The sequence below is a fragment of the Rissa tridactyla genome, chromosome 16 (assembly GCF_028500815.1).
Source record: "Rissa tridactyla isolate bRisTri1 chromosome 16, bRisTri1.patW.cur.20221130, whole genome shotgun sequence".
NCBI classification, from domain to species: Eukaryota; Metazoa; Chordata; class Aves; order Charadriiformes; family Laridae; genus Rissa; species Rissa tridactyla.
In genome coordinates, this window is record NC_071481.1 from 7,270,986 (window position 1) to 7,297,772 (window position 26,787).

The window sequence follows — 26,787 nt, forward strand, 5'->3', positions numbered from 1 at the left end:
GTGGGCAGTGTGTCACTTCCTGTCTCGCGGCGCGTGTGCCGCGGGGGGGAGGCGCTTCCGGCTCGCAATCCCCCGCCGCCGCCGGCCCCCCCCCCCCCTCGCCTCAGCGGAGCGGCAAGATGGCGGCGGGCGGCGGCGCGGGGGCCGCGGCGGAGCCGGGCTGGGAGGTGGCAGTGCGGCCGCTGCTCTCCGCCTCCTACTCGGCCTTCGAGATGAAGGAGCTCCCGCAGCTGCTCGCCTCGGTTATCGAGAGGTGAGGGCTCACCGGCCCGGGCCCTGCCTCCCCTCAGCGTCCCTCCCTCAGGGCGGGTGCCCAGCGGCGGGGAGGGAAGCCGGCGGGGGGCTGTGGGGAGCGGCCCTACTGGGTGCTGGGCAGGGGACAGCGGCGGTGGCCGGCGCCTGCTGGGGCTGCCGGGGAAAAAGGGAGCCCCGAGCAGCGTCCAGGGAGTTACGCCCAGCCTCCTCCCGCTTTCCTGGGGACTGGGAGGCTCTCGGGGTGGTGCCCTTGGGACCTAATAAGCGGGGCTGAGGATGCACGCCCGGCTGTTGGCTTTGCCTCCTGTTCGGCCACAGCAAAAGCACCTTTGACAGTTCCCCCGCGGAGAGGCTTCGGGAGTGTTGTTGCGTTTTCGCTTTTGTTGAAGCGCTTTACGCTTTCACAGGCTGTGCCGTGAAAACTGTTCTCTCATCTGGGTTATCTCCTCCGGTGACAGACTCCTGTGGGGGGCCATTGGGTGGCATTAACCTCCTTTTAGTTTGGTTTCTACCGGTGAAATACTGCTCACGTTTTGAGGAGAAATTAAGCTGAAGCAAATCAAGTCTGCCTTTTTTTAACCAGAGAAGTTAGACCCAGAGCATGACAGCAGTTGTTGGAGCTGTATAATTTAACTTATAGCTTATTTTGTGATCTGAAACACTAGGTATGAATGCCACAATATTGTGCTCAGTTACAAAGATATAACCCTGACCATAATAAGTTGTTAGGAAACAAAAAATAAACACTGCGTTAAGGAAGATAATAAAATAAAGCCGTGTGGTATTTTGCTTAATATAGAATGGCTGAGCTTACAAACAATGGACGCTTCAAATGCATGTTCTGGTTCTATATATATAGTAGTGGTTCACCTAGAAACCTGCACATACTCAATATTTATGTGATTTGGGCAGCTCTTAGGCTAATCGTTCTTTTAGGGACCATTTCAGCTTCACTTTTCCTTGTGGAGCTCTGTTGTCAGTGCGCCTGAAGTTCATTATTGGAGTCTTTCAGCAGAAGAACATCACAGAAACACTTAAGTGTTTCTTCACTTCTGGGAGAGGTTTGTTTCTGTCAAAAGCGAGAACGATGGTTTTAGTTTCCACTTGAGGCAGCAGTTTGTTGCTTTCAAGTCACGCTGCCCTGAGGTTTGAGTTGTGTGCCTGATGCTGACAGGGTTTAATGCAAGCGCAAGGCCCGTGGAGTCTTGCAGGACAGTAAATTTTATTTCATGCCTTGGTATAACATGGCAAATCAGAGAGGAAAAAGTAAAGCTTGTTTATGTTTGGAGCTATGCTCTTCTGTTCTGAACAAATAACATATCTTTAGATTTCTAATCTAAAATATTTTATCTGTTCAGCTTATTTTTAGATGATGATTGTTAGCTCTTGTAGTGTTACTGTTGGTTGACACAATCCACAAAGCATCTGCATTTCCCCTTAAATAAACGTGGTGCAATGACAGTGAAATCAGTAACATTATTCTTTTCAAAGTAAATCGATAAAGTCCTTTTCCTGACAACTCTTATATTTTAGGTTTAAGCATTGTCAAGTTACTGGAATTCCCCTGTTAGCATGTATATTCAAGAATTGATAAGCTTTGGCCTCTTATTTGACATAAATTATGGAAATGCTGACTTGGAAAGGCGCAACTGAAGGGGAACACATATAAAGTCTGTGGCAGTCAAATGAGACTGGTTTTCAGGGAAGTGTTTGGAATAGAGGGAGAACTGCACCTGCTGCTGTGCCTTTTCAAGGAAGAGGCTGCTTTTGTGCCTGCTGCCTTACATAAAGAGTCTATTTCGGGCCTGTTTGAGATTTGGAAGCAGAGAAAGGAGGTGGTATTTGTTGCCGACGTGTTATATTTGATACTGACACAGAGGCTTCTCACTTAGCCTGAGTAATGAGTTTCCCTGGGAAGCAAAAGTTATTTAAGCAATAGATCACAATATGTTAGCTGAAAGTTATTATTAAATCTCACTGTACATGCGAAATAACATAATAGCACAACACAGATTAAACTGTTATCTTTTATTTATGTTTATTTGCAAGGATTTGATGATTAATTGACAGATGCCTTCTACTTTTCACCACCATAACAAGTCCACAATTTGTTTTAATAAGACTCAAGCCTCTTATTGTCCAATCCAGATGAAATTCCCTATCTTGTTCTGGTTTTGGCATCCCTTGTGTTCTTACACCTGGTGGGTATTGTGTCTTGCACAGCTTGCCCTATACAGCAGAAGGGTAATTGAGGGAGGAGCTGCCAATTTCTCCTGTACTCTGTTATTCCCAAATTGTTCTCATTTGTTCTCTTAAAATACGTTACATACATCTACTGCTGCTGATTTACAGTCAGGTATAAAGAGATAGGTGAGCAAAATTAGTGTCTGAATATAAGAGAGCACAAACTTTTTTGCACATTCAGTCTCTGGGCTCATTACCCATCAGTGCACTTCTGGCAGGAGATGGCGAGGTGAAGCCCGATGAGCGAGACGCTGAAACTCGGTTGTTTTACGCTGCTCAATATCTTCAAGTAAAGCCTCTCTCTTCATAATGGCTCCTTTTCTATTTCAGCTTTCCAGGTAGACTAAATAAAAAAAACCTCTCAGAACTAGGAAATCAAAGCTACAAAGCTGATGAGTATATTTCTCTGTTATTTTTTCTGGAGAATTGATATATTCTGGAGTTACTTCTGTTTCAGCCACATCTCCTGCCATGACTGGAAACGATGACTTAGGATAGAAAAAGGGAAGGTGACTGGGGATAAATTTGTTGCTGTTCAGGTCAGCAGGGAACGGTGTGTCCTCTTCCTCCTCCCACCTTGCCAAAGCTGCCAGCATTGTGTGCAGGTGGGTGAAGAGGATACGTGGGTTCATTCTGCTGTACTCTGCAGCAGTGTTAGTCATTGCCACACTTGAGAAATCGTTTTAGTGGGGTATAGCGTGCCACGATAGGCTGTGATTCCCTTTGCTCCCCACCAGGAATAAACTGTTGCCAGACGTGGAGAAGGCTGTGTTTTGAGAGGTAAAGTTGAAGTGGCGAGTGAAGTTGAGTCGTATAAATCGGTTCTTCCAACTTGCTCATTCATGTCACTGAGTGAAAATCTGAAAGAAATTAATTTAAGCATTTAATAGGCAGATATCCGCATCCCTCAGTTTTGTGGCTGGAGAAATGAAGGGCAGAACTAGCTATGGAGGCAGAGCTGTGTTTCTGTCCTCGACGTGGTTGCCTTCAGGTTCCTCTGCAAATGGGATGTGGTGTGACGCTTTATTGCAGCAGCCTTTAGCGTGTTGTTTCTGAGCATAAATAAACGTTCTCTGTGGCCAGTGAGCCTCAGAGACTTGACTTTCAGTCTGTTGATGTATATTTTGCTTTACAATTTTTACTTTTGGCTTGAGTTGGCATTACGTTTTAACTCGCTCTGGGCTTTGCGTTGATTTGTGCACGGGGCAGAACGATGCAGATCTCTGAAATGGCAAGTTTCTACCCATGAGGCTGATTACAGTGGATGTATTTTTCTCCTCTGTGTGTTACCTGCCAAAACTCTTTACTCCCCAGCTTGTTGCAGACACTGCTGTTGTGTATTTGTCGTTATTATGCAATTGCCTGTTTTGATCCTTCTGTTTTGCAGAGTTGCACAAACTCCAGTTGACTCCGTGCCTTGACAGAAAGGGAATGCCAGTGCTCCAGCCCTGGCAAATCCTGCCTGGCTTTAGCAGAACAAACAGTCAGAACTTTATGGGCAGCTGAGTCTAGAATAACTTAAAGATTAATGAGTCTCTGACAGGGAGAGCAATTGTTAAAGAGGCTGACCTCTTGATGGTATAAAGGAGAAACTTACGCACAATTGGAATTATTTCCTTAAATTTTCTACATGGATGGTGATGCTTATGCCGTGATCTGTCTGCTGCTGGAGGACTCTGTCCTGACGACATGGGAGATGGGACACAGGGGAGAGGATTCTGTTCTCAAAACTTTGATTTGGAAAGAGCAAGTGATTTTAATGATCTTGTCTTACGTCTGTTAATAGATATAACATATCCTGAGTGTTACGTGGTGCTGCTATAGTGCTGTATACAATTGACATATCTCCTGTTCTCTATTGCAGTGAATCTGAAATCCTGCACCATGACAAACAGTATGAGCCTTTTTACTCTTCCTTCGTTGCACTTTCTACACATTACATCACTACTGTGTGTGGTCTAAGTAAGTATTCCCTCTCCTTTGCTTCTCTTGCTCTTGTGTTATGACTAGGATGTAGTAAAAATAAACTAGAACTGTTGTCCTTTTGGTGTTTGTCTCCAGCCCTCTTTCCGAATCAGAGGTTAAAGCAGAGGCCAGTGTTGCTAGCTTTTATACTGGCAGAATGTCAATTCCGATGAAAAGAGAAACTTGTCGATAGGAGTTTTCTGCCACGAACTACTGGGCAGCGTAGACTTTTTGGCTGCTTATTCATTGGCCCGACTTCATTTAGAGAAAATAATTTTTGGTCAAATTAACTGCTTAAATCCATTTTCAGGATTTTTGGATTATTCTTTAGTAGTTTTGTTACTAAGTTGGAATAATGACCAAAACATTGTGACTCAAAGTGTTTTATATTATTTTTGCTGACAGATTTTGGCAATTTCAGCAGAAAAGTGATTTTGGTCAACTTGTTTCGTGTTCTTCAGTGTTTCTGTCAGTATTAAATACTGTTGCTGGGAGGTCATTGTATCTGTCTAAATTACCTTGTCTGGGTAGAAGGTGTTATCCTTGCTTTACTGACATTTCTTCTTACATTTTAATAAGACTGAATTTATATTGCATATATGTGTGATTGATTGTGTATGCGTGCGTGTTGCATAGCGTTCTGTTTTATTGAAAGCATTAAGAACATCTTACAATTAATTATTTAAGAACCGAGTGATGCAAGCGTCTGTTTTTTTTCAGTACCAAGAAACCAATTGCAATCAGTGGCAGCTGCTTGTAAAGTCCTGATTGAATTCTCACTCTTGCGTCTTGAGAACCCAGACGAAGCGTGTGCTGTTTCACAGGTGAGCACAGATTTTGACTGTGTGGGCAAGCCTGAGTGCAAAAATGAGATTTGTCGTCTAATTCTGAAATATTTGCTCTAATGTTACCTAAAACACAATTACTGAAGTTCTTAAAATATTTAAGATCTAGTGCTGTGGTAGAGACTGATACCTGCCGGATCTTCCCTCTGCATTCTTTTCTCAGAATTTCAGCTTGTGAGCAAGCCAAAGTAAAGATGGCCTGAAGCCTTGCTTAAGCAGTTCTTAGTTAAATCTGTTGTGGTTTCCTATAGTCTGATTTGGTTTTTTATAACAACCTGTATCAAAACTGTTCTGTTGCCCGTTTGTTGAATTTTTAAAGATGGACTCTTCCCCAGTTGCATTTTAGTCTTCTAGGAAGAACTCAAATCTGTTTCAAAGAGGAAAGATATGTGAAAAGTGTTCACATAGTGTATCTTTTGATAGGACCAGCTTTAAGCCTTAGTGTGTCATAAGAGGGAGAGCTTTTCCAGATGCTTTTCCATCACAAACAAGTGGGACAGTGTTAGTGACCTGAATTATCTGCAGTTAGTAATCCATCACGATGTTCAGTATGAGATCAGAGTGGAATTGAGACATTGCAGTACCCTTACGAGCTGAAGTTGCGGTATTCTTAATGCATCTGCTTAGAATAAATGATATCGAGGAATAATTGGAATCAAGAGAGTTTAAATTGTACTTGATGTCTTTTTCTTTGTAGAAACACCTCATTCTACTGATAAAGGGGCTGTGCACGGGCTGTAGCCGCCTAGATCGAACTGAAATTATTACCTTCACAGCAATGATGAAATCGGCCAAGCTGCCTCAGACTGTCAAAACCCTCTCGGATGGTAGGTGTTTTAATTTATGGTTATACCACTGCGGTACTTGAGTTAGGCATGGAAAATTCTATGGTTTTGATGTATGAAATGATGTTTTGCGGTTTCCCCTGCAGTAGAGGACCAGAAGGAGCTGGCCTCCCCAGTGAGCCCAGAACTAAGACAGAAAGAAGTGCAGATGAACTTCCTCAATCAGTTGACATCAGTCTTTAACCCTCGAGCCTCGTCATCACCATCTATAACGCCAGAGACACAGGTAAACAAACAGCCCTAGAATAGAAGCAGTCTGAATTTCAGCATTAATAACATTGGTGCAGGCAAGGACAGAAGGCAATAAGTGGTAGGTTTTTAATACATATGTGTAAAGATGTGTATTATACATTATACATACATTATACAAGATTATACTACTTGCATGTTGATGAACGGCAAACGACAAAATACTGTTTGCATTGTATTGGCAACAGTAGTTTTGTTGCCTCATGGAAGCTATTGTTCAGTGATATTCATACCTCTTTTGAGTTCTGCTGCTGATGCGCCTAGCTCACACGTGGAGACTTCAGTACCGTGGATTTTTAATGCATCCATGATATATTTAGTATGTGCTTGCTTTTAGGTGGAAGGAGAAAGTGAGGATCAAGGTTCCACAGATCAGACCTCTGCGGCAAAGACGAAAAGCATATTCATTGCTCAGAATGTAGCCAGCCTGCAAGAACTTGGTGAGAATCAGCTTTTTAGTGTTGGGGGGAAAAAAATACTAGAGCAAATGACTCTCCAGGGTTACACCTTACATTTCTGAATGGGAAGAAACTTTCTGATCTAAATAAAGTGTTTGTTCTTTACGACTCCCTCAGTGGCATGCTGATGTTACCGCGGGGGGCTGTGGCTGTAATGTAGTTTTCTTCATTGCAGAGGAGATGTGCTCAGTGTATTTGTATGCAGTAGGTTTGTTTTGGGGGGGAAAAAAGGTAGGATGGTGCAAAATAGCCTGTGGGATGGATTACTGAGGGAGGTGTGAACTAGACCTGGTGTGCCACATAACATGCACACAGAGCTTTGTGACGCCTGTTACAAGTACTGGCTGTAAACTTCACCCTCTGCTTTGTGTGTTGTAAACTAGTATTTATCCTGTTGCCTCATGATGATATTTTCTCACCACAAAGAATAATTAAGTCAATTACTGATGACCGTTAGATCTGTTCTGCTTAGAAGCTCCCATGGAACAGTAAAAATAAGACTGCTATTTTTGTTTGGTAGGTGGCTCTGAAAAACTGCTGAGAGTGTGCCTGAACCTGCCATACTTTCTGCGATACATAAATCGATTTCAGGATGCAGTGTCAGCCAACTCTTTTTTTATTATGCCAGCCACAGTGGCAGATGCCACAGCTGTTCGCAATGGGTAAGAGTCAGTCGTCGCTCTTCTTTGGTTGATGCTGGGTACGCTGTCTGGGAGGGGATAACTGTGCTAACCGTGCAGTATCAGTTATTGTGCTGCTCCTGTTTGGTGAGTACATTGCATTGCTGAACCTTGACGTGTGTCATTACTATAGGTTTCATTCGCTGGTAATAGACGTGACCATGGCACTGGACACTCTGTCTCTGCCTGTGTTGGAGCCCCTGACACCCACGCGTCTCCAAGATGTGACAGTTCTTGCTCTCAGCTGTCTCTATGCAGGTGAATGGATTTCCTGTCTTTTCTTTGGAGCTTTAAGTCGCTCTCGCTTTTGCTCTGCCTGGTTACCTGCACCTTCGAGGTTCAGCCCACAAGTAACCTTTTATTTCTCATGAATTTGAAAGCTATGTAGCATACTGCACGGTATGGTGACTGGCTTTATATGAAAATTGTTATAGTGACACTGAAATTCTGAAGTATTCTGCAAATGTTCTTGTCAGTATCTGGAAGAAAGAGTGAGTGACTCAACACCTTCTCAATAGCCTGTAATTTCTGCTCTTTTTTTTTTAATGTTCAGTGCATAATATATTTTTGCAGTGCTCATGGTTTCAGCTTAATTGGTTATACCCCCAAATCAAACTTGTTTCCCAGGAGTGGTTTAAATACACCGGAATCCTGAGTGTTCCATTGGTACGGGTAAGATTTTAAAGAGATGGGGCTGTTGAGTATGAAGATTGCCTTAAAAATGGTATTGAATTACATGGTAAAACATTTCCTCCTTTAATTGTTCTCATGTGTTTCTGTAGGACAAAACTTGGCTCTTTTGGGGGTACTTCAGAAAGACTTTTTTTAATCTGTCAGCTCTAATACTGAGTATTCCCAGCTCCATCAAGTTTATGGGCATGTTTGATACTGCTTGTTTTAATGTGCTAAGTAGGAACACCGAGTCCTGAGATTGGCTCTTACTAAGAATGTTATCTGCCCCTGTTTTTCATCAGGTGTGAGTGTGGCAACTTGCATGGCCATCCTACATGTGGGTAGCCCTCAACAGGTACGAACTGGGTCAACAAGTTCCAAAGAAGAAGATTATGAAAATGATGCTGCTACTATTGTACAGAAATGTGTAAGTAGATGAGAGAGCATGTTGTTTGTTCTCATTCTTGGCAAGTGAAGTGCGTAGAATTCGTGTTTATTTGGATTGCAATACATAGCCATGATTTCTAGGCACTAGACGTGCTGACAACGGAAGTAATGGGGTGGCAAATTGTAGAGGGCAAAATACAACTGTATTTGGAGTTTTTATTTTTATTATTGCCCAGCAGAGGGCTGAAACATTACCATGGTTTTGGATTTAATTGCAGCTTGAAATCTATGAAATGATTGGACAAGCCATCAGCAATTCACGCCGTGCAGGGGGTGAGGTAAGATTTGCGTCTCGGGAAGCTTTTTCACTATTTTTGTGCTGGCATATTCTGGCATTTGGATTGACACTATTTTGTCTTCTTGGTGTTTTTTTTTTCCCCCACCACCCTTCACTTTTGGGATGATAGCATTATCAGAACTTCCAGCTGCTCGGGGCCTGGTGTCTGCTAAACAGCCTCTTCCTCATCTTGAACCTCAGCCCCACGGCCTTGGCTGATAAGGGAAAAGAGAAAGATCCACTGGCTGCTCTTCGCGTCAGAGACATTATTGCTCGTACTAAGGAGGGCGTTGGGTCTCCCAAACTAGGACCTGGGAAAGGGTATGTAAATACCCCACTGAAGTAATCATTGTCCATGTATCTAACCATGCCCAGCAAACAACTACTGCGAAGTCTTGTTGGTCTCTTGAAATTTTATCTCCATTTGTAATTCAAGTTTTGATTCTTGGAAAGAGGACAAGTCGTCCTCTTCAGTTTAGCAAAGCAGTCCCTTCACTCAATTGAATATATATATATATATTTCATTTTTCCCCTGAAATTACATTGTATCCTTTATGTTTCTGTAGGCATCAAGGGTTTGGTGTTCTGTCAGTGGTGCTGGCAAATCATGCTATCAAATTGCTGTCTTCACTCTTTCAAGATCTGCAAGTGGAGGCATTGCACAAGGTACGTAGGTAGCATGTACGTTCTTGTGAAACATTTTGCCTTCTCCACTGAAACAAACTTTAAATTCTCTTTTCAATGCCATCCTCCAGGGCTGGGAGAGTGATGGTCCGCCAGCAGTGCTGGATATCATGGCTCAAAGCACATCCATCCAGAGGATTCAGCGGCTGATAGATTCTGTACCACTCACTAATTTGCTGCTGACTTTGCTCTCTACTTCTTACAGAAAGGTAGGAACTGGCATACAGCTAGAGATCTTCTGTAACTGAACCAATCCTACTAAGTGTCATCCACATGGAAAATTCTCACTTTACAGACTGTGACTATGCTAAGAAGAATTTAGAATTCTTCTTTCAGAAGCTGTCAACTGGGGCCTCTCTCCTCTTTTCAGAGATGTAAATTTGACAAACTTGTTCTGAGAACATTTTTTTGTAAGCCCAGTGGTATTTGTGAGTTTAGTGAGAAGATGAAAAGGCCGTATTCAAAACAAAAGCTTTTATGTTAGAGCTGTTGCTTGAAATGTTGCTTAGATGCTTGGCATAGATTATTTAGTTCCAACCATCCTGTGTAATTTTTGGTACAACTTGAGGGTGAGAAGTCTTGAAAAACTGTTGATAAATTAATTGAGTCGAATTTGCTAGTTGAAAATTAAAATGCATTAGATACTGGATAGTTTTCAAATTCTTATCTTTCATAATCCTAAAATTTAACTTGTTCTGCTGTTTTTCTAAGGCTTGTGTCTTGCAGCGTCAGAGAAAGGGCTCCATGAGCAGTGATGCAAGTGCCTCCACCGATTCTAATACTTACTATGAGGATGATTTTAGCAGCACCGAGGAGGACAGCAGCCAAGGTAGTAGAGTTTGCAGCAAGGAACTTAAGTCAGGATTTTACGCTGCCTCTCAGATTTAGTGGAAACCTGGCTACTGGGGTTTTGCCTTTTTGGACTGGAATGTCATATAATGCTGAAAATATGAAAGAGTTCATAAGATCTATTTGGCAGAAGTAATGCTGACTGTACTCTTTTATGTAAACTAAAGCCAGAGTGGCTGGGATTTGGCAGTATTTGCTTAAGAGGAGAGTGGAAATAATTTCTTCTTGTAAATTCCCGCCGGACAGCTGTAAAAGTGCTTTGCCTTGTGATTTGGAAAGGAAAAATGAAAATAGCAGACGCCTTAACTGTGCTCACTGAAACTCTTTTTCAGGCCTTTTTTAAGCTGAGTAGTCAGCATAAGTTAGCTGCTTATAACAATATGCTTTTGTTTTTCCTGCCTTCTGTGTCAGATGACGATAGTGAGCCAATCCTTGGGCAATGGTTTGAAGAGACAATCTCTCCAAGCAAAGAGAAAGTGGCCCCCCCGCCGCCCCCTCCACCACCACCTTTGGAGAGCTCGCCCAGAGTGAAAAGCCCTAACAAACAGGCTACTGGGGAGAATGGTAACATCCTGGCCAGCCGCAAAGATCCAGAATTGGTATGGGATGGTCTTCAGGCTTAATGAAATAAATGATGTGCTGTAGTGTTGTTTACTTGTCAGTGGCAAGCTACGTTGGCAGACAACATGACAAATGTCAGGTATTTTTAAGTGCATTGCTGATGGAGAATCAGTGACTGTCCTGGCTTTGGATAAAGAAGTTTTCTCTACTCTTCCCTCAGGTGGAATATTAGTTACTGCCAGGGAAGCAAAGATTGAAGATAATATCTGTTTGGGTTACGTAGGGAGAGAGAAAATGAGGGCAGAATTATAAGCAAAGTGACATGCTGATAGAATGCTTTTAGCTCCAATTCCGTTGGGTAAAGCCAAAAATAAATACTGCAGTCGAGAAGTTAGAGACTTGCAACCTTTTCAGAGAATTGTCCTGATATAGAACACAGAGTGCAGGAAGCTGGATTGCCATGAGTAAAACTATGAGTGCAGGAAGCTGGATTGCCATGAGTAAAACTATGCTCCACTGCCAGGGGTGGAGTTAGGGGATTTGATTTGTTTTGCTGGTGGTTTAGTTTTCTTTTGATGTTGTCTTACGGTCCCTCTACTTGTGTTGTTTCTATAGCGTGTTTCTCATTTCTTTTCAGTTTTTGAGCCTAGCTTCAAACATTTTGAACTTTATCACTTCTTCTATGCTGAACTCCAGGAATAACTTCATTCGTAACTACCTGAGTGTGTCTCTTTCGGAGCAGCACATGGCTACACTAGCTAGCATCATCAAAGAAGTGGATAAGGACGGGCTTAAGGGTGAGCGAGCAGAACTTCTCTGTTAGAGAACACAGACTGTACAATTTAGAGGTGTATGTTTTCTTAGTTTCACGTGGAAATTTGAAGTGTAGGAGAGCAATGGTAGTAAATGGCTTGATCCCTGTCTTCCAGGCACGTCAGATGAGGAGTTTGCTGCTGCACTGTATCACTTCAACCATTCCTTGGTGACCTCAGATCTTCAGTCCCCTGCCTTGCAGGTAAGTCTGTGATTGAATGTATAAATAAAATGAAGTGTTGATGTCCGCTAATGTGTCTACATGGACTCTCCACACCTAGAGCAGTGTGTTGATGGTTCTGTTTGGCCCTAGAGTGTATTCTTTTGCAAACGGAGCTTGGAATATTTTGGATCCAATGAGCTGTATGATCTTTGCAGTCATCCGGTACAAAACATCCTGCAGAGTGTAAACTTAACATTTAGAGTTCAAATTAATCCACTGAAGTTCGAAGGTGATGAAAGCTGAATGAGTTTGTGTATTTTGTTTTGGAGAGTTGCCTCTATCCATGCGTTTATCAAGAGGCATTCCTGCAGATTTGCATTGCTGTCAGGACTGATGCCAGAAGGCCTTGGAATTCTCTGAGGAGAGAATCAAATTAATCCTGCTTTCATGTGCCAACTTCGTAGCCTCTAGGTTTCTTTGCTGGGTCATGGGCTGGCTCGACTTAGCAATATAAGCAGAGGTTATAAATCTGCTTACCAATCAATGAATTCAATCCCTATACTTTTCATTGTTTTCTACTGTGTTTAAAATAATCTATTGTTTTGGTTTTTTTAAAGCAGTTGCACTTTTCAGAAATGTGCCTTTTTACTATATTTGAAAAGAAGCAAGCATTACTGTGATCAGTCAAAGAGGTCTTCTTTCAAATTCTTAGATACTGAACATAGTAGCATAATCTCTCCTGCTGGGATCTTGCAGTAAATGAGTAGAGCTCCGTAACGCCATTTTTTCTGCATTGGCCTTTAAGTTGAAAGTTTATTGTGTTTTAGGTGGCAATGGGATAACACAAGTATCTCTCAATAGCTATGCCATGTGGTAGAGATAGGAGAAACATAGCTGCAAGAACCCTTACAAGCTCTAACAGCCCTACTGTTTATTTTCATCTATATGTTTAAATCATGCTTTTAATTAAAGCGTCATACAGGACTTGCCTATTTTCAAGAAGTCTCTGTTTTGTTACAGAACACACTTCTTCAGCAGCTGGGAGTCGCCCCTTTTTCTGAAGGTCCATGGCCCCTCTACATCCATCCTCAAAGTTTGTCGGTGCTCTCACGACTTCTCCTGATTTGGCAGCACAAAGCCTCTGCCCAGGGAGATCCTGATGTTCCAGAATGCCTTAAAGTTTGGGAAAGGTGAGATAACTTTATGTTAAGCTGAAAGTGAGTCATCTCTTACCTCTCACGTTTTCTGTTAAGTGGAAATTCTCTGCGACGAGCGTAACAAGTGTGTGTGTGTGTTCTCTGTGTGGTGATGGTGTGCAATGCTTGGAGGAGCAGAGGGTCAGTCTTCCGTGTTGCTGGAGTCCTTCACCTAGAGCATAGGAAATGAAACCTAGAATCAGGATTTGTGTGGGTGAGAGGCCGAATTACTTGCAGCAGTGCTGGTTTTAAAAAGGGAAGTTGAATGTCTTATTTCAGTAGGTTTCTGATAGGTTCTGTTACGGTGGTGCTGAGATTTTTCCTTTCTGTGCCATTACCTGAACGTGAAAGTCTCTGGTAGGGTTTAGCTGACTCCAAGCTATAGTGAACTGTCTTTCCTGGGGGAACAAAAGTTTGCATCTCTCTTTCTCCCTTTGAGTGATTGTTCCTATTTTCCATCAAATGTATTTGCCGCTAATTGAATTTCTGTAGGTTTTACTGTTTGCATAGTCTCAGTCCAGTACAAAGTGTAGTGAATGATTTGTGAAATTGCCAATATTAGAAGAATAAGCAGAAAAATATAATTATGAAAAAGTTTCTCTAATCTCTGCTTAAAGAGATTTTAAAGAGGGATCTAAGCAAGGAGAAAAGTAAGCTTTACAAACTTCCTCTCCTATTGTCAGGTTTGTGGGCACACTGAAGCAAAATGCCTTGCAGGGGACTCTTCCCAGTGACACAGAAGATCTGAACGTTGAACATCTCCAGCTGCTGCTGCTGATTTTTCACAATTTCTCTGAGAGGGGCCGCAGATCTATCATGATGCTCTGTATCCAGACAATTGTGGAGCTGACAGCGAACATGGATACCCAGCAATGTTCTGTGCCACTTATCGTGGCACGTCTACTTTTGGTGTTTGACTACCTTCTCCATCAGTATTCCAAGGCCCCCATGTACTTATTTGAACAGGTAAGATTTGGAGATCGTGTTCTGGATATTTAATTGGTCACCCAGGAGAAATCAGTAACAGGCAGTCATTTGGTGTGTTCTGGTGTCTTCGTGACCTTTGCGAGTAAATCAGTTTTGATGTTAGCAGCCTTTGGAGTTACAATGCATGATTAACTACGGTTGCTGATTCCTAGCAGCAGGCTCAGTTTGAGTCTAAATTCCTTGTGTAACTACTGTCCTAATAGGTCCTGGTAAGGACAGGGTGAATGCCCCACCTTATCTTTCAAAATCTGGAGTATTTGGCGCCATTTCACAAATACTTTGTACGCCCTGTCCTTGCTTTAGCTTTTCGCTGTTGAGGTATTTAGCACTGTTCTCATGAACTGCTTTTGCAGTTGTTAGAAGCTTGACCGTTGATTTAAGCTGCTCACTCCAGAATAAAAATCATCAGGTAGGGTCCAGGGCTTCCCTGGGAACGACTGTGTTTTAGCAACAACGTTGTTTGTTTTTTATGGTTCTTTTTCTGTTGGTGGTGGTATTTTTCCTTGCTGTGTGTTAATGACAAGGATGACGTGAGTTGGTTTTTTGTTTTTTTTTTTTAAATTTAGGTGCAATATAATTTGCTGACTCCACCCATTGGCTGGGTGAGTGGATCCCAGGACAGTAGCAGACGAACGTCTGTCCCAATTTATCATGGGTTTAAAGAAGTGGAAGAAAACTGGACCAAACACTGTGCATCAGGTAAGAAAGAAAATGTAAGGCATTTTTTATTCCAAGATTTGCATTTACAAATGAAAAAGAGCCTTTCCTGTGCTCTGGTGTGGGTAGCTTTTCCTGCTTTTAATGGGCATAATTACAATGGACAAATAAAAATGCATTTAGTGCAAGAAACGTTTTATTAAACAAAATTATTGTTGTCTAGGGGTATGCTACAAGTAATTCAAAATAAGTGTGTATATATTATGATTGTACGAGTAGGAAAACGGCTGCATACGCCATAGGTTAAAAGCATGTATAATGTGTCTCGGAGCTAGTTTAGTAGACTCTGGTGTTAGTCTTACAATGTGAGAGGTTGTAGGGATGGAGGAGAGAGGATAACTCAATGCTGTGTCGTGAAAGCTGTCACTTTGAATGTTATTTTCTGTCCTTACATTCCAGATGCAGTTCCACAGCCCCGGTTCTACTGCATCCTATCTCAAGAAGCTTCTGAAGATGATCTGAACCGTCTAGATAGCACGGTATTGGGATTTCTGTTTTAAAAACCTCTCTGTAAGCCTCGAGGGCCATGTTGATTTGGCAAGTGCCAGGGAAAACAGACAAGAAGGAAAGACTTGGTGAAGCAGCTAGAGCAGAAATATTTCACCAAGTGGAGAAAAGAATAGTGGTACCCAATAGAACTCATTTCCCAAAGTTTTATTTTGCATAGTTTTGGTCTGTGGGTATTCTGAATATTTAAGCGAAGAGCTTGACTGTATATAAATGCAGAGTTGTGCAATTTGCAAAGCAACGATCCTGACTTGTCATCTCTTGCAGGTTTGCGAGGTCCTTTTCTCTAGGACTATGAAGTATGATGAGCTTTACACAGCCCTGACTTCACTGCTTGCAGCTGGGTCACAGTTCGATACACTTAGGAGGAAAGAGAACAAAAATGTCACTGCACTGGTAAGACTGTGTTGCTGTAGTGTTGTCTGTGTTGAGGAATAACAAGTTTTCAAACTTAATATTTTCAAGCAAAGTATTTAACCAAAGTATTCTCAGCAGTGGTTGGAGTAATGGGGAACTTAAAAATCCCATAGCTAATGGTATTGTTTATGATGGCGGTACATCTCATATGAGTTTTTAATTCATAACATGTTTTAGACTTGTATGTCCCTGGTAATTTCAGGAGGTCTGGCTAGAGTATGACGAAGCAGAAAAAATTTGTATAAGCTTTCCTTTTTTTTTTTTTTCTTTTTTTTTTCTCACTCCTCTGTTGCATAATTTGTTGTAGAGTATGACAGCAAATCAGTTCAGCGTGTGTTCATCTCATTTGGCACATCTATGGGAGTGTGCAGTCTCTGATGAGATAATTTCAGTAGCTGTAATGATTGAAACCGCAATCTATCTTTATTAATTTATCCAACTATACCCCTGTTTAGGAAGCCTGTGCACTTCAGTACTACTTCTTGATACTGTGGCGGATACTAGGGATTTTACCTCCATCCAAAAACTACATGAATCAGTTGGCTACAAACACACCAGAGATGAGTGAATGTGATATTTTACACACATTGCGCTGGTCCTCCCGTCTGCGAATCACATCTTATGTCACGTGGATCAAGGTACAGCCTCATCTTTACACGGGTGTTTTGTAATGCTGTTGATAGTAAGAATGTCAGTCTCTTGTTCTTCCATGCTGACCGCATGTGGGATTTGTTAGGTGGGCATGGTGGTGAGAAATGGGAACTTGTGCCCGTGTTTTCTAAAGTGTTCTAGTCCGGTAATTGGCAGAGTGGTTAATTATAGAGCGCTTCTAAAGTGTGACAAGTCTTTTTTTGGCATCTGTAGGATCACCTTACCAAGCAGGGCATGAAAGCTGACCATGCTGCTTCTCTCATTGAATTGGCCTCCAGCAAGTGCAGCTCAGTGAAGTATGATGTGGAAATAGCAGAGGAATACTTTGCTCGACAGGTAAGGTGGTGTGAATGTGATTTGTGCGTATGGACCTTCTATTTTTGTGGAATGATTTGCACTTACTGTTCCATCCCTTTGTATTTTAAGATATCTTCTTTCTGTGGTGTTGATTGCACAACTATTCTCCAACTGCACGAAGTTCCCAGTTTACAGTCCATTTACACCCTTGATGCTGCGATTTCCAAGATTCAGGTTTCTCTAGATGAGCACTTTTCCAAGCTAGCTGCAGAAACTGATCCACACAAATCTTCAGAGATAACCAAGAACCTCCTGCCTGCTACGCTACAGCTTATTGACACTTACGCTACATTCACCAGGTACAGTCATTAGAATAGCTAGTAGGAATACAATTTTCTCCTGTGCATAGGGCTTTCTTTGCATTTTGTTTGTTGTTTTCTTAAAGGCAGGTGCTTTTTTATTATAGTCCAATATAATTAACTTACGTCCTCTAGAGTGTCCATTGTTTTAAAAGAAGGCAAATAAGTAGCTTCTCAAGCCGTGTATGGGAAGCTGTAGTTTCTAAGGAGCCTCCTCGTCTGATCTTTCAATACTTTCTTGCAAGCCTGCAAAACCAGCTTTTCCTCCAAACATGAAACCTCCTCTTACCACTCTTTAGGGTATTGCTGCTTAAGGTTATTTCACTGAGATAATATTGAGATTGCCATCAGGAAAGAGAGGGGGTTTAATTCTTACATTAAATGTCTGAAGTCTTCTAAACTCTCATTAGAACCTGTGTAGAAGAAAGGCAAAAGTAAATCAGCTTTTTCTTTTGAGTGGGCGCTTTTCCTGGTAAGTAGCTTAGCGAAGATAAAAGCCCAGAACACCCTCAGTGGTATAACGCAAAGTATGGGGCAGAACTTCAGAAGTTTGCTTTGTTATCTGTCACTATATTGACACACTTAGTTCTGAATTGCAGAGCTGTTTCCTGAAATAAATCCTTTCCATCCTGAATACAGATCTTACTTGCTGCGGAGCCTCTCTGAAGAGGGCTCCACTGAGAACAAACCCTCCGAAGAGAAGCTCCAAGGCTATGCTGCTGTCCTGGCCATTGGATCCAGCCGTTGCAAGTCTAATACTCTAGGTGAGGGTACTGGATAGTTCAGATTTCCTTCTCTCTGTAGGTGAAGCTGTCTGCAATGCCACACGCATTCAGCCTCAAAGCAATACGCTGGCATCTGGCTTCGGTGTGTTCTTCTTCTCCACCACTTTGTTCAAATGAGTATATTGTCCTGTCAGCAGCAGACTGAGAAGTCTTTTCCTTGTAGAATTGTAATAATTGAAAGAGGGGAAAGCCTTGAAAGAGTAACTATCTTGTGGGCTTATCTGGCTTATTGAAATGCTTTTATAACCATGTTGGTGCTCCGGTGGCATGGCATAATATGGGGAACTGTGAAATTTTGATATGTTGAAGGCTGCTGCAAATTAGTATTTTTGCCATGTTTCCTGTTGTTTTAATAAAGTGAAAGAAGCTGGGGAAGCTCTTGCAAACTTTAGTGATAATTTTGACTTATAGAAAAGCATGAAACTAGCCCTCGGTGAATTACAGCTCGACTTAGCTACAGTTGTGTCTTAATCAAATGATCTAGTTTTAAACAGTGTTGTAGAAGCACATTCTGGTTTTCAATAGGACCCATGAAATTACTCAGTGACTTATGATTCTGTATTAATTGCAGGTCCAACACTTGTTCAGAACTTGCCATCAGCTGTGCAGACTTTATGTGAATCATGGAACAACATTCATACAAATGAGTTTCCAAACATTGGCTCATGGGTGAGTCCAGCCTCGTGGGTTGATCTGGTGTGATCTTAGCTCCGTAAATTGCTGGGAGGGGCGGGCAGTGTGTCTTTCTATTAAAGGTAATGGTTCTGATTTTTGTGCATGTGTGTCTCAATCCTTAGCGCAATGCCTTTGCGAACGACACCATCCCCGCAGAAAGCTACATCAGTGCAGTTCAGGCCGCCCACCTTGGTACTCTCTGCAGCCAAAGTCTACCTCTTGCAGCTTCCCTGAAACACACCCTTCTCTCCCTCGTCAGGCTCACCGGGGATCTCATTGTGTAAGTGATGGGTTTTTATTACATTCTTGCTGTTTAGGTCTGTCTGCTCTTCTGAATGTCTGGCTTTATCAGACTGTTCAGGTGGAACACTTGGTGAACTGGAGCTGTATTTTGAACTGAGCCTTTAATGAAGTTACTTTCAGTTTACAGTTCTAAATTCTAAATGAATGAAAAATGGCCTTTCTGTCTTGATCTGATATCTCTAAAAGTCAGACTCCCTGAGAGAAACATTTAGTCCTTTTTATCAAGTAGGGACTTGAAGAAACCGGGATATAAGCCGAGACAGTATGGATCTAACCGATTCATTTGTGTTTTATTATCATTCGCTTGTGTGACGTTTTCAAAACATGAAGAAAAAGTTAAATGAAAGAATTACTTTTTTCCCAGGGACTTACTCAAAGATATTATGAAAAAAATAGTTGCCGACATTGCAGGCAGGTCCAGAAGCTGTACTGTGTGATAGCGTGGCTGTCTAGGAAAATGCTGTAGTTGTATATATGCGAAAGTAACAAGTGTAGAGTTTTCCAAATGAGGACCATTTTTCTGAGGGGAAAAACGGCTGGGTCAGCGTATTTGTCCTGCCTTTCTAAAAAGTGTTTTTATCACAGACTTCCATCCAGACTTGTGCCTTACTTGTGTGACTTCTGATTTATCCAATAAAAGCGTTATTTGATGCATCCAACAGAGTCTTAACTTGTTTTCTTTTCTTTTCAAGCTGGTCAGATGATTTGAACCCACCACAGGTGATTCATTCCCTATTGCCCCTCCTGTTGGAGACCAGCACAGAGAGTGTGGCAGAGATAAGCAGCAACTCCCTAGAAAGGATCTTGGGCCCTGCAGAATCAGATGAATTCCTGGCACGCGTTTATGAGAAACTGATCACAGGATGCTACAACATACTGGCCCATCACTCTGATCCAAACAGGTAATGGGCTGTGTGGCTCGTAGTTCTCCTCCAACAAAGCTGTATACAAAGAATTACTACAGTGTGTTTAAACATCAGTGTTGGTTCTTGAAGAGCACAACAGAAAGGCGAAAAATCAGCTTATTTTTATCTGTTGAAGACTTCTATTCTTGTAGACTAAAAATACCAAGATATTTTATTCACGTTACCACGATTTTCAGCACTGCCGTTCAGGCAGTGTGGATTTTAATCATCTCTTGTAACTCTGGATGGAGCGAGTATATATTTGGATAGTCTTTTTATTTAAGCAAATAGAAAATTATGTAAATACAAGCACAAAATCAAAGCTGAAGATGCCAACCTAACTTGCTTTATATTCCTTTGTCTCTGTACTTGCTGTTTGTAAGGATGGCTAATCCCTGCTTTATCGTAGCAAACTAGCGAGATTTGTGCTTCCCACCCCTTACTCGCTGTGTGTATAGAGGGAATAAGCTTGATGCGCAGATGTTGATTCTACCCATCTGAAACATAAAACCATTAGGCATGATGATGTTGCATCTTTTTAACACTGATCCTCTCTGGATGGAAGGTATTCAGAGGGAGATCTACGGCGCCTTCTGGTAGAGAATGTAAGCGTAATTGGATTTTACTTGCAGGGTGCGTTGTGGAGTGGGGATGAGCGCAGGAGAGAATGGGGAGGAATAACACTAAAAGAGACTTGAAGTGTAAAAAGAGCAGCCATTTAGAGGAATTTGTACTGTGAGGAGTCTGAAAGGTCGAGATTATTCTAGGTTTCTGACTGTAACTTGCCTACAGCATCGCGTGACACTTTTTTTTTCCTGATCAGTTGGTGGATTTGTTTGTGTTCATGTATGTTTATTCATCAAGTATTTTCCTCCTGTCTCTTGAAAGGAGAGCTGCTTTCAGCTAGTGCAAAGTTTATTAGAACTGTATTATCGAAATTGATTGCTTCTTGACTCTCAGTATTGTTGAAATTGCTCTTCTGTATTCTTATTTAATATGCATCTTTTCATCCTCAGTGGCCTGGATGAGTCCATCTTGGAGGAATGTTTGCAGCATCTGGAGAAACAGCTGGAGAGCAGCCAGGCCCGAAAAGCCATGGAGGAATTCTTTTCAGAAAGGTGAAGTCATCCCCAAAATTGTAGGCCAAGGACTTTATTTCTCTTCCTTCCTTTCTTGGCTTGTCACTGTCAGCACCTGAGTGACGTTAATGCCATTGCGCAGGAAAGGACAGAAGCATGTAAGGAGAGGATACCCTTCAAGCAGTGCAGGAGAGCTTGGGGAATCTTGCAGGGTGATTGTTTCGTCAAAGGCATTACAGGGAGGGTTTTGAGAGACACTGGTCGATAAGGCAGCAGCAAAATCTCAAGTTCTCTCAGTGCTTCCTCGGGGCACTAGGTTGCTAATTTAAGGGTGGTGGTGGGGTGTTGGCCTAATTTAGAATTATGAAGACAAATTGTGACAGAAACAGTATAGTACAAAAGCGGTGTTGTGAAGAGGTACGAGGGTGAACTGGAGGAACATTTTTCTCTATTAGAAAGCTGACCATTGTCTGGTTTTACTCTCCACTTGTTTAGCGGTCTGGTGGCTGGCTGTTATACTTTGTTAACATGGATGGGAAAAATAGGCAAGAAAATCTTCAGTTTTGGTTTGGAAACCAATACAAGCCCTTTTGTGACTTGATAGGCAGAGAATGCTGATATGCTACTTATGAGCTCATGAGATTCACAGGTTTTAGTCTGAGCTAAGAGTTTGCTTTTTGTCTGAAAGCAATGTCCTGTGGCTTGGCTGCTGTGCTGAGCAGCATTATACAAGCTATTGCCAATCTTAAATGTGAGGGCAGAGATAAGTGCAAATGAAAAAAAGGAATGGGTTGTCTTTTACACAGCTGACTTAATTTCCCCCCTCCGTGTAGTGGAGAACTGGTCCAGATCATGATGGCAACAGCCAATGAAAACCTCTCGGCGAAGTTCTGTAACAGGGTGCTGAAATTCTTCACCAAGCTCTTCCAGCTCAGTAAGTGTTGAATCTTTTCCGTCCTGCCTTTGTCCACTTTAGACTGTTCTTGTATTTGACTGCAATATGAAGATGCTTGAAAGAAAAGCTGTAAAAGGAGGTGGAGTGACAGGTTGACACTTTTAATGGAAAGCTATCTTCAAACACGTTTGTTGTAGCATCTGTCACTCACTAGTAATTTTCTCCACCAGCTGAGAAGAGTCCCAACCCCAGCCTGTTGCGACTTTGTGGCTCTTTGGCTCAGCTGGCTTGTGTGGAGCCCATACGGCTCCAGGCCTGGTTAACCAGAATGACCATGTCCCCACCCAAAGATTCAGATCAACTGGACGTGGTGCAGGAGAACAGGCAGCTGCTGCAACTCTTGACAACTTACATTGTTCGGGAAAACAGGTAAAGTACAGTCTTTGTTATTTTTTTTTTTTTGTGTGCTGTTTGTTTCTGTTGTTCTCTAGATGTACAAATTACTTGTGAGTTGCCGATGGCTTCTTGTTGCCAGCTTCCAAATGAAGTGATGGGCACATGGCTGTTTGCCCTGAAGGCATTGCCGTGTCAGCTCCACTGTAAGGGGCTGTAAGCCCCCCTCTCATGGTGTGGGGCTTAGCTGTATTTCAGTAGGTGATGTACCGTGTCTGAAACTTCCTTCTTTTTGATTAGCCAAGTCGGAGAAGGTGTGTGCACTGTTCTACTGAGTACTCTAATACCAATGGCAACAGAAATGTTGGCCAATGGTGATGGCACAGGCTTTCCTGAGCTGATGGTCGTGATGGCAACTTTGGCCAGCGCAGGACAAGGTGCGGGACACCTCCAGCTTCATGGTGCTGCTGTTGATTGGCTAGGCAGATGGTAAGGGTGAATTGTATACTCCTGTTTGTTCATTTGAGTCACTTAAAATGATTTTTTTTTTTGATTTTTTTTTTTTCCTGGTAATTTGGGGACAGAAGTTCATGTTTACTGATACACACTTGTTCTTTAGTTTAGTGTTTGTCATTTGGAATATACAACGTCTGAGAGAGGCCGATCTGTTAAGCCCAGTTAAGAACAACCATGTGTTTTCTTTGTCTTTCCCTCTCTTGATGATTTAATGAATGCATTTGTAAGTTCCCTGTTGCTAATCTAAAGCAAACTGAGTGCTGGAAGCTATTGGTGGGATATGAGTTTATTCTTCCCAAAGACTGTCAGTTGTAATGATCTTCTCCACTGTTTTGTGTTACAGCAAGAAATACCTGTCTCAAAAGAACGTGGTAGAAAAAATGAATGCAAACGTCATGCAAGGGAAGGTAAGACATGTGATTATTGTTTAACTTGCAGGAATAAATCTCAGGCATGAGATTTATCCCAGGCTCTCCTGTTTTGGTTGCGTAGTGTTTTAAAGGAATTTGGTCAGGGGCAAGGTAATGTTTTCTTGCCTTCTAGCAATTATTCTGGGATCTAAGTATTGCCTCTCATTTTCATTCATCTTTGCTTTATAGCATGTGACTATCCTGGAGTGTACGTGCCATATTGTCTCTTACCTGGCCGATGTCACTAACGCCCTGAGCCAGAGCAGTGGCCAAGGACCAAGTCACCTTTCTGTTGATGGAGAGGAACGGGCGATTGAGGTGGATTCAGACTGGGTGGAAGAATTGGCAGTAGAGGAGGAGGACTCTCAAGCTGAAGATTCGGTAGGCCGTAGTCGTGGTTAATGCTGCAAATGAGATGAAGATTTATTTTGCAGCTTCCAAATCAGAATTACTCTGGTTATAAATTAAGATGTTGTTTGTTCCTAATGTGAAACAGAGTGAAGAACCCTAGCTGCCAGATCTGGAAGAGAATATCTGTCATTCGTGCATAGATCTGTTGACTTGGTGATGTCAACAAAAGTTAAAAGTGGGGTGTTTTTAGAAAACAAAAAGGAAGAAATGGAGTAAGATGGGTTTGTTCCTACTGGTTTGTTTGTCAGTTACTAGCTTTTGTATCAACAAGCAACTTACATTAGGCTTTCAAGTGCTGTTGAGTGGGGGGAAAAAAGCTGTTATTAATGCATTCTTTAAAATTTATTGTCCCAATGTATTATTTTTATTACTGTTTTCTTTTTCTTGATTCACTCTTTCAAGTTGGTCTAAAATGTCGCCATCTCCTCTTTCCGTGTGGTTGGATACCAGCGGCCTTCTTTTAGCTAAGAGGTGCTAAAGTTGCTGTTCTTAAAATGTGCATTTAGCGTCTGAGGAACGTGTTCTGTACCACATGCCTTTACCGTAGCTGCAGTTATAGCACATTTCTAAACCAACTTTCTTCTTGACAGGATGAAGATTCTCTTTGTAATAAACTCTGTACCTTCACCATCACGCAGAAAGAATTCATGAATCAACATTGGTAAGAATCTCAAACTTGTGTTCAGAATTTCAGGCTGATATTTCTGGCCATTGAGAAGGAAACAGGCTGTGAACTGCAGTCTGTGGAGCCTTCCTGAGGCCTACCTCATTATAAAATTCGGTATGTTATAACTCATATGGCTTATTTCATGCAGGTATCACTGTCACACTTGCAAGATGGTTGATGGGGTTGGTGTTTGCACAGTTTGTGCTAAAGTTTGTCACAAGGACCATGAGATTTCTTATGCCAAATACGGATCATTCTTCTGTGACTGTGGAGCCAAGGAAGATGGCAGCTGCCTGGTAAAGTGTCTTCCTGACAACATACAAGCTGTGATTCCCTGAGTTTTTAAGGTCTTTTGCAGAGGTTTTGCAGGTTCTGCGATAAGTTACGTCATGATACGAGTGCATAAGAATCCTAAGAATTGAATGCTTTGGCTTTATAACAAACCTTCTTAATTTACAGCTTGCCTGGCGGTTTATTTTTTTGCACCAAATAAGTGCACTGGCAAATCTCTGTCCTAGTGACTGCTGGGATTCCACCGACCTTTACAGAATGTGCAAGTTAGCTTAAGCTGCACAGGAGTCAGATACCGCCTTTTCCCATGTTTTCCACTGGAAGCAAACAAAGTAACTTTATCTTAAATTTGAAAGTTTTTCCCATACTTGGGTAGAGTGTGGCATGCAGGATACAGTTGCATTATTTCTTTAAAATTGCAGTCTAAGAGAATTTGCACTCTGTTTCTTTAAAATTACATTAATCTTGCTGCTATTACAATCTGTATTCATTTCGTTAGTGCTAAAATGGAGTCTGGCTGGGGCTTTCAGCGTTGCTGTGTCATTTCCAGGCTTTGGTGAAGAGAACTCCCAGCAGTGGTATGAGCTCTACCATGAAAGAATCCGCCTTCCAGAGCGAGCCCAGAGTGCCCGAGAGTGTCATTCGACATGCGAGCACCTCTCCTGCAGAGAAAGCCAAGGTCACCATCAGTGAGGGGAAGGGCCCTGATGAAGAAAAACCCAAGAAGAGCAGCCTGTGTAGAAACGTTGAGGGCTGTCGAGAAGAATTGCAGTCCCAGGTATAATTATCAGCTAGCGGTTGAAAGAAGGTGGTTCATGATGAGGATCTTCGGCAGACTGTGTTGGTTATCGGCCAAGTTGCTTGATTTTTATGCTCTTCTTTGTAAGAGGTATCATAAAAGCGGCATCAGGCTTTAAAACCCGGCTGACATGCAGCTCTTGTGAAGACTCCCAGCAGAGATACCTTGTGCCTCACTTGCTGTATCTATTTCTTGTAGGCCAACTTCTCCTTTGCACCTTTGGTGCTGGACATGCTGAATTTCCTGATGGATGCCATTCAGATAAACTTCCAGCAAGCTTCAGCCATGGGGAGCAGCAGTCGTGCGCAGCAAGCTCTCAATGAGCTACATACCTTGGACAAGTCAGTAGAAATGACAGATCAGTTGATGGTATGATACTGAAGGAGCAATTAGATTATGGATAGGTGGGATCACTTTTACACAGAAAAGTTTCAGTGATATACTTTTGTATGCTTTTACTAATGACTCAGGTCCCAACTCTTGGCTCTCAAGAAGGTGCTTTTGAGAACGTCCGCATGAACTACAGTGGTGACCAGGGCCAGACCATCCGGCAGCTGATCAGTGCTCATGTGCTGAGGCGGGTGGCAATGTGTGTGCTCTCGTCCCCACATGGACGTCGGCAGCACCTGGCTGTGAGTCACGAAAAGGGCAAGGTGAGTTCTCTGGCTCTGTAAAGAGTGTTGGACTGTAAAGGAAAATGAAACGGCCTTAGAGCACTGAACAGCAAGCAGAATACGTTTTGGGCTGCCTCTCCCCAGGTCTGGGTCTTCTGTAAAGTACTGTGTAGCTTAGAAAAACCTCCCATTCTTCAGAGAAGAGTTCTTGCAGCAGAAAACAGTGAAAGCTGTGAAGACAGTCATAGAGCTGAAATTGAAATGCCTTTTTCCCCTTGATTGTTAAGTTGGGTAACTGAGTTCATTTTGTTCTGCAGATTACAGTCCTTCAGCTCTCGGCATTGCTGAAACAAGCAGACTCCAGCAAAAGAAAACTGACCCTTACTCGCCTTGCATCTGCACCCGTTCCGTTTACTGTACTGAGCCTAACTGGAAATCCCTGCAAGGAGGACTACCTAGCCGTGTGTGGACTGAAAGTAAGTGCCTGACAAACCCTTTTCTAGGCAGTTGGAAACATCATCTCAAAACCAGACATATTTCTTTCCTCTGAGGAGCTAGCACAGAGCTGCCTCCAAAGGTCTGTCACTAATTTTAGCTCATGAGTCACTTGCCTACTAGATATATGAAGTAAAAGAAGCAAGACCTGTATGAATAATATAATAAATGAGACAGTGCCTCAAAATAGTTCTTATTGTATTCAGGCCAATTTTACTTTAAGACAGGAGTCAAGATTTAGTCATGTCAAACTCAGTGTGTTAGAACTGGTCTCTAACTAGTGTTTTGTAGCAAGGACTCCTTTTTTTGTATTGTCCCGAATTTAGATTCAGCTTTCACAGTGCGGCATCCACAAATCTATTATTTAGCTAAGAAACAACGGGACTCTGTGTGGTTTTAGTTTGGATTTCG

The 26,787-nt window shown here is 42.3% G+C and overlaps 1 protein-coding gene across 5 annotated transcripts in view; it reads left to right on the forward strand.

Moving 5' to 3' along the window:
- The first annotated feature begins 84 nt into the window (after positions 1–84).
- The window catches only part of UBR4 (ubiquitin protein ligase E3 component n-recognin 4), a 78,541-nt gene continuing 51,838 nt past the window's right edge, over positions 85–26,787 (forward strand). For all 5 annotated transcript variants that reach the window (XM_054222498.1, XM_054222499.1, XM_054222500.1 and 2 more), the window contains exons 1-41: positions 85–253; positions 4,364–4,461; positions 5,185–5,288; positions 6,007–6,136; positions 6,241–6,380; positions 6,741–6,843; positions 7,382–7,523; positions 7,675–7,799; positions 8,516–8,640; positions 8,879–8,938; positions 9,068–9,258; positions 9,504–9,603; positions 9,693–9,830; positions 10,333–10,450; positions 10,882–11,069; positions 11,669–11,828; positions 11,961–12,046; positions 13,028–13,197; positions 13,887–14,169; positions 14,757–14,889; positions 15,307–15,386; positions 15,682–15,810; positions 16,287–16,469; positions 16,696–16,818; positions 16,909–17,138; positions 17,778–17,902; positions 18,495–18,592; positions 18,721–18,878; positions 19,594–19,803; positions 20,823–20,924; positions 21,719–21,819; positions 22,011–22,209; positions 22,474–22,662; positions 23,033–23,096; positions 23,289–23,480; positions 24,101–24,171; positions 24,326–24,473; positions 25,019–25,246; positions 25,466–25,636; positions 25,738–25,920; positions 26,199–26,357. In XM_054222498.1, the coding sequence (XP_054078473.1) occupies positions 120–253; positions 4,364–4,461; positions 5,185–5,288; positions 6,007–6,136; positions 6,241–6,380; positions 6,741–6,843; positions 7,382–7,523; positions 7,675–7,799; positions 8,516–8,640; positions 8,879–8,938; positions 9,068–9,258; positions 9,504–9,603; positions 9,693–9,830; positions 10,333–10,450; positions 10,882–11,069; positions 11,669–11,828; positions 11,961–12,046; positions 13,028–13,197; positions 13,887–14,169; positions 14,757–14,889; positions 15,307–15,386; positions 15,682–15,810; positions 16,287–16,469; positions 16,696–16,818; positions 16,909–17,138; positions 17,778–17,902; positions 18,495–18,592; positions 18,721–18,878; positions 19,594–19,803; positions 20,823–20,924; positions 21,719–21,819; positions 22,011–22,209; positions 22,474–22,662; positions 23,033–23,096; positions 23,289–23,480; positions 24,101–24,171; positions 24,326–24,473; positions 25,019–25,246; positions 25,466–25,636; positions 25,738–25,920; positions 26,199–26,357 (5,871 nt within the window). In that variant the 5' untranslated portion in view covers positions 85–119. The remainder of the gene's footprint in view (positions 254–4,363; positions 4,462–5,184; positions 5,289–6,006; positions 6,137–6,240; positions 6,381–6,740; positions 6,844–7,381; positions 7,524–7,674; positions 7,800–8,515; positions 8,641–8,878; positions 8,939–9,067; positions 9,259–9,503; positions 9,604–9,692; positions 9,831–10,332; positions 10,451–10,881; positions 11,070–11,668; positions 11,829–11,960; positions 12,047–13,027; positions 13,198–13,886; positions 14,170–14,756; positions 14,890–15,306; positions 15,387–15,681; positions 15,811–16,286; positions 16,470–16,695; positions 16,819–16,908; positions 17,139–17,777; positions 17,903–18,494; positions 18,593–18,720; positions 18,879–19,593; positions 19,804–20,822; positions 20,925–21,718; positions 21,820–22,010; positions 22,210–22,473; positions 22,663–23,032; positions 23,097–23,288; positions 23,481–24,100; positions 24,172–24,325; positions 24,474–25,018; positions 25,247–25,465; positions 25,637–25,737; positions 25,921–26,198; positions 26,358–26,787) is intronic.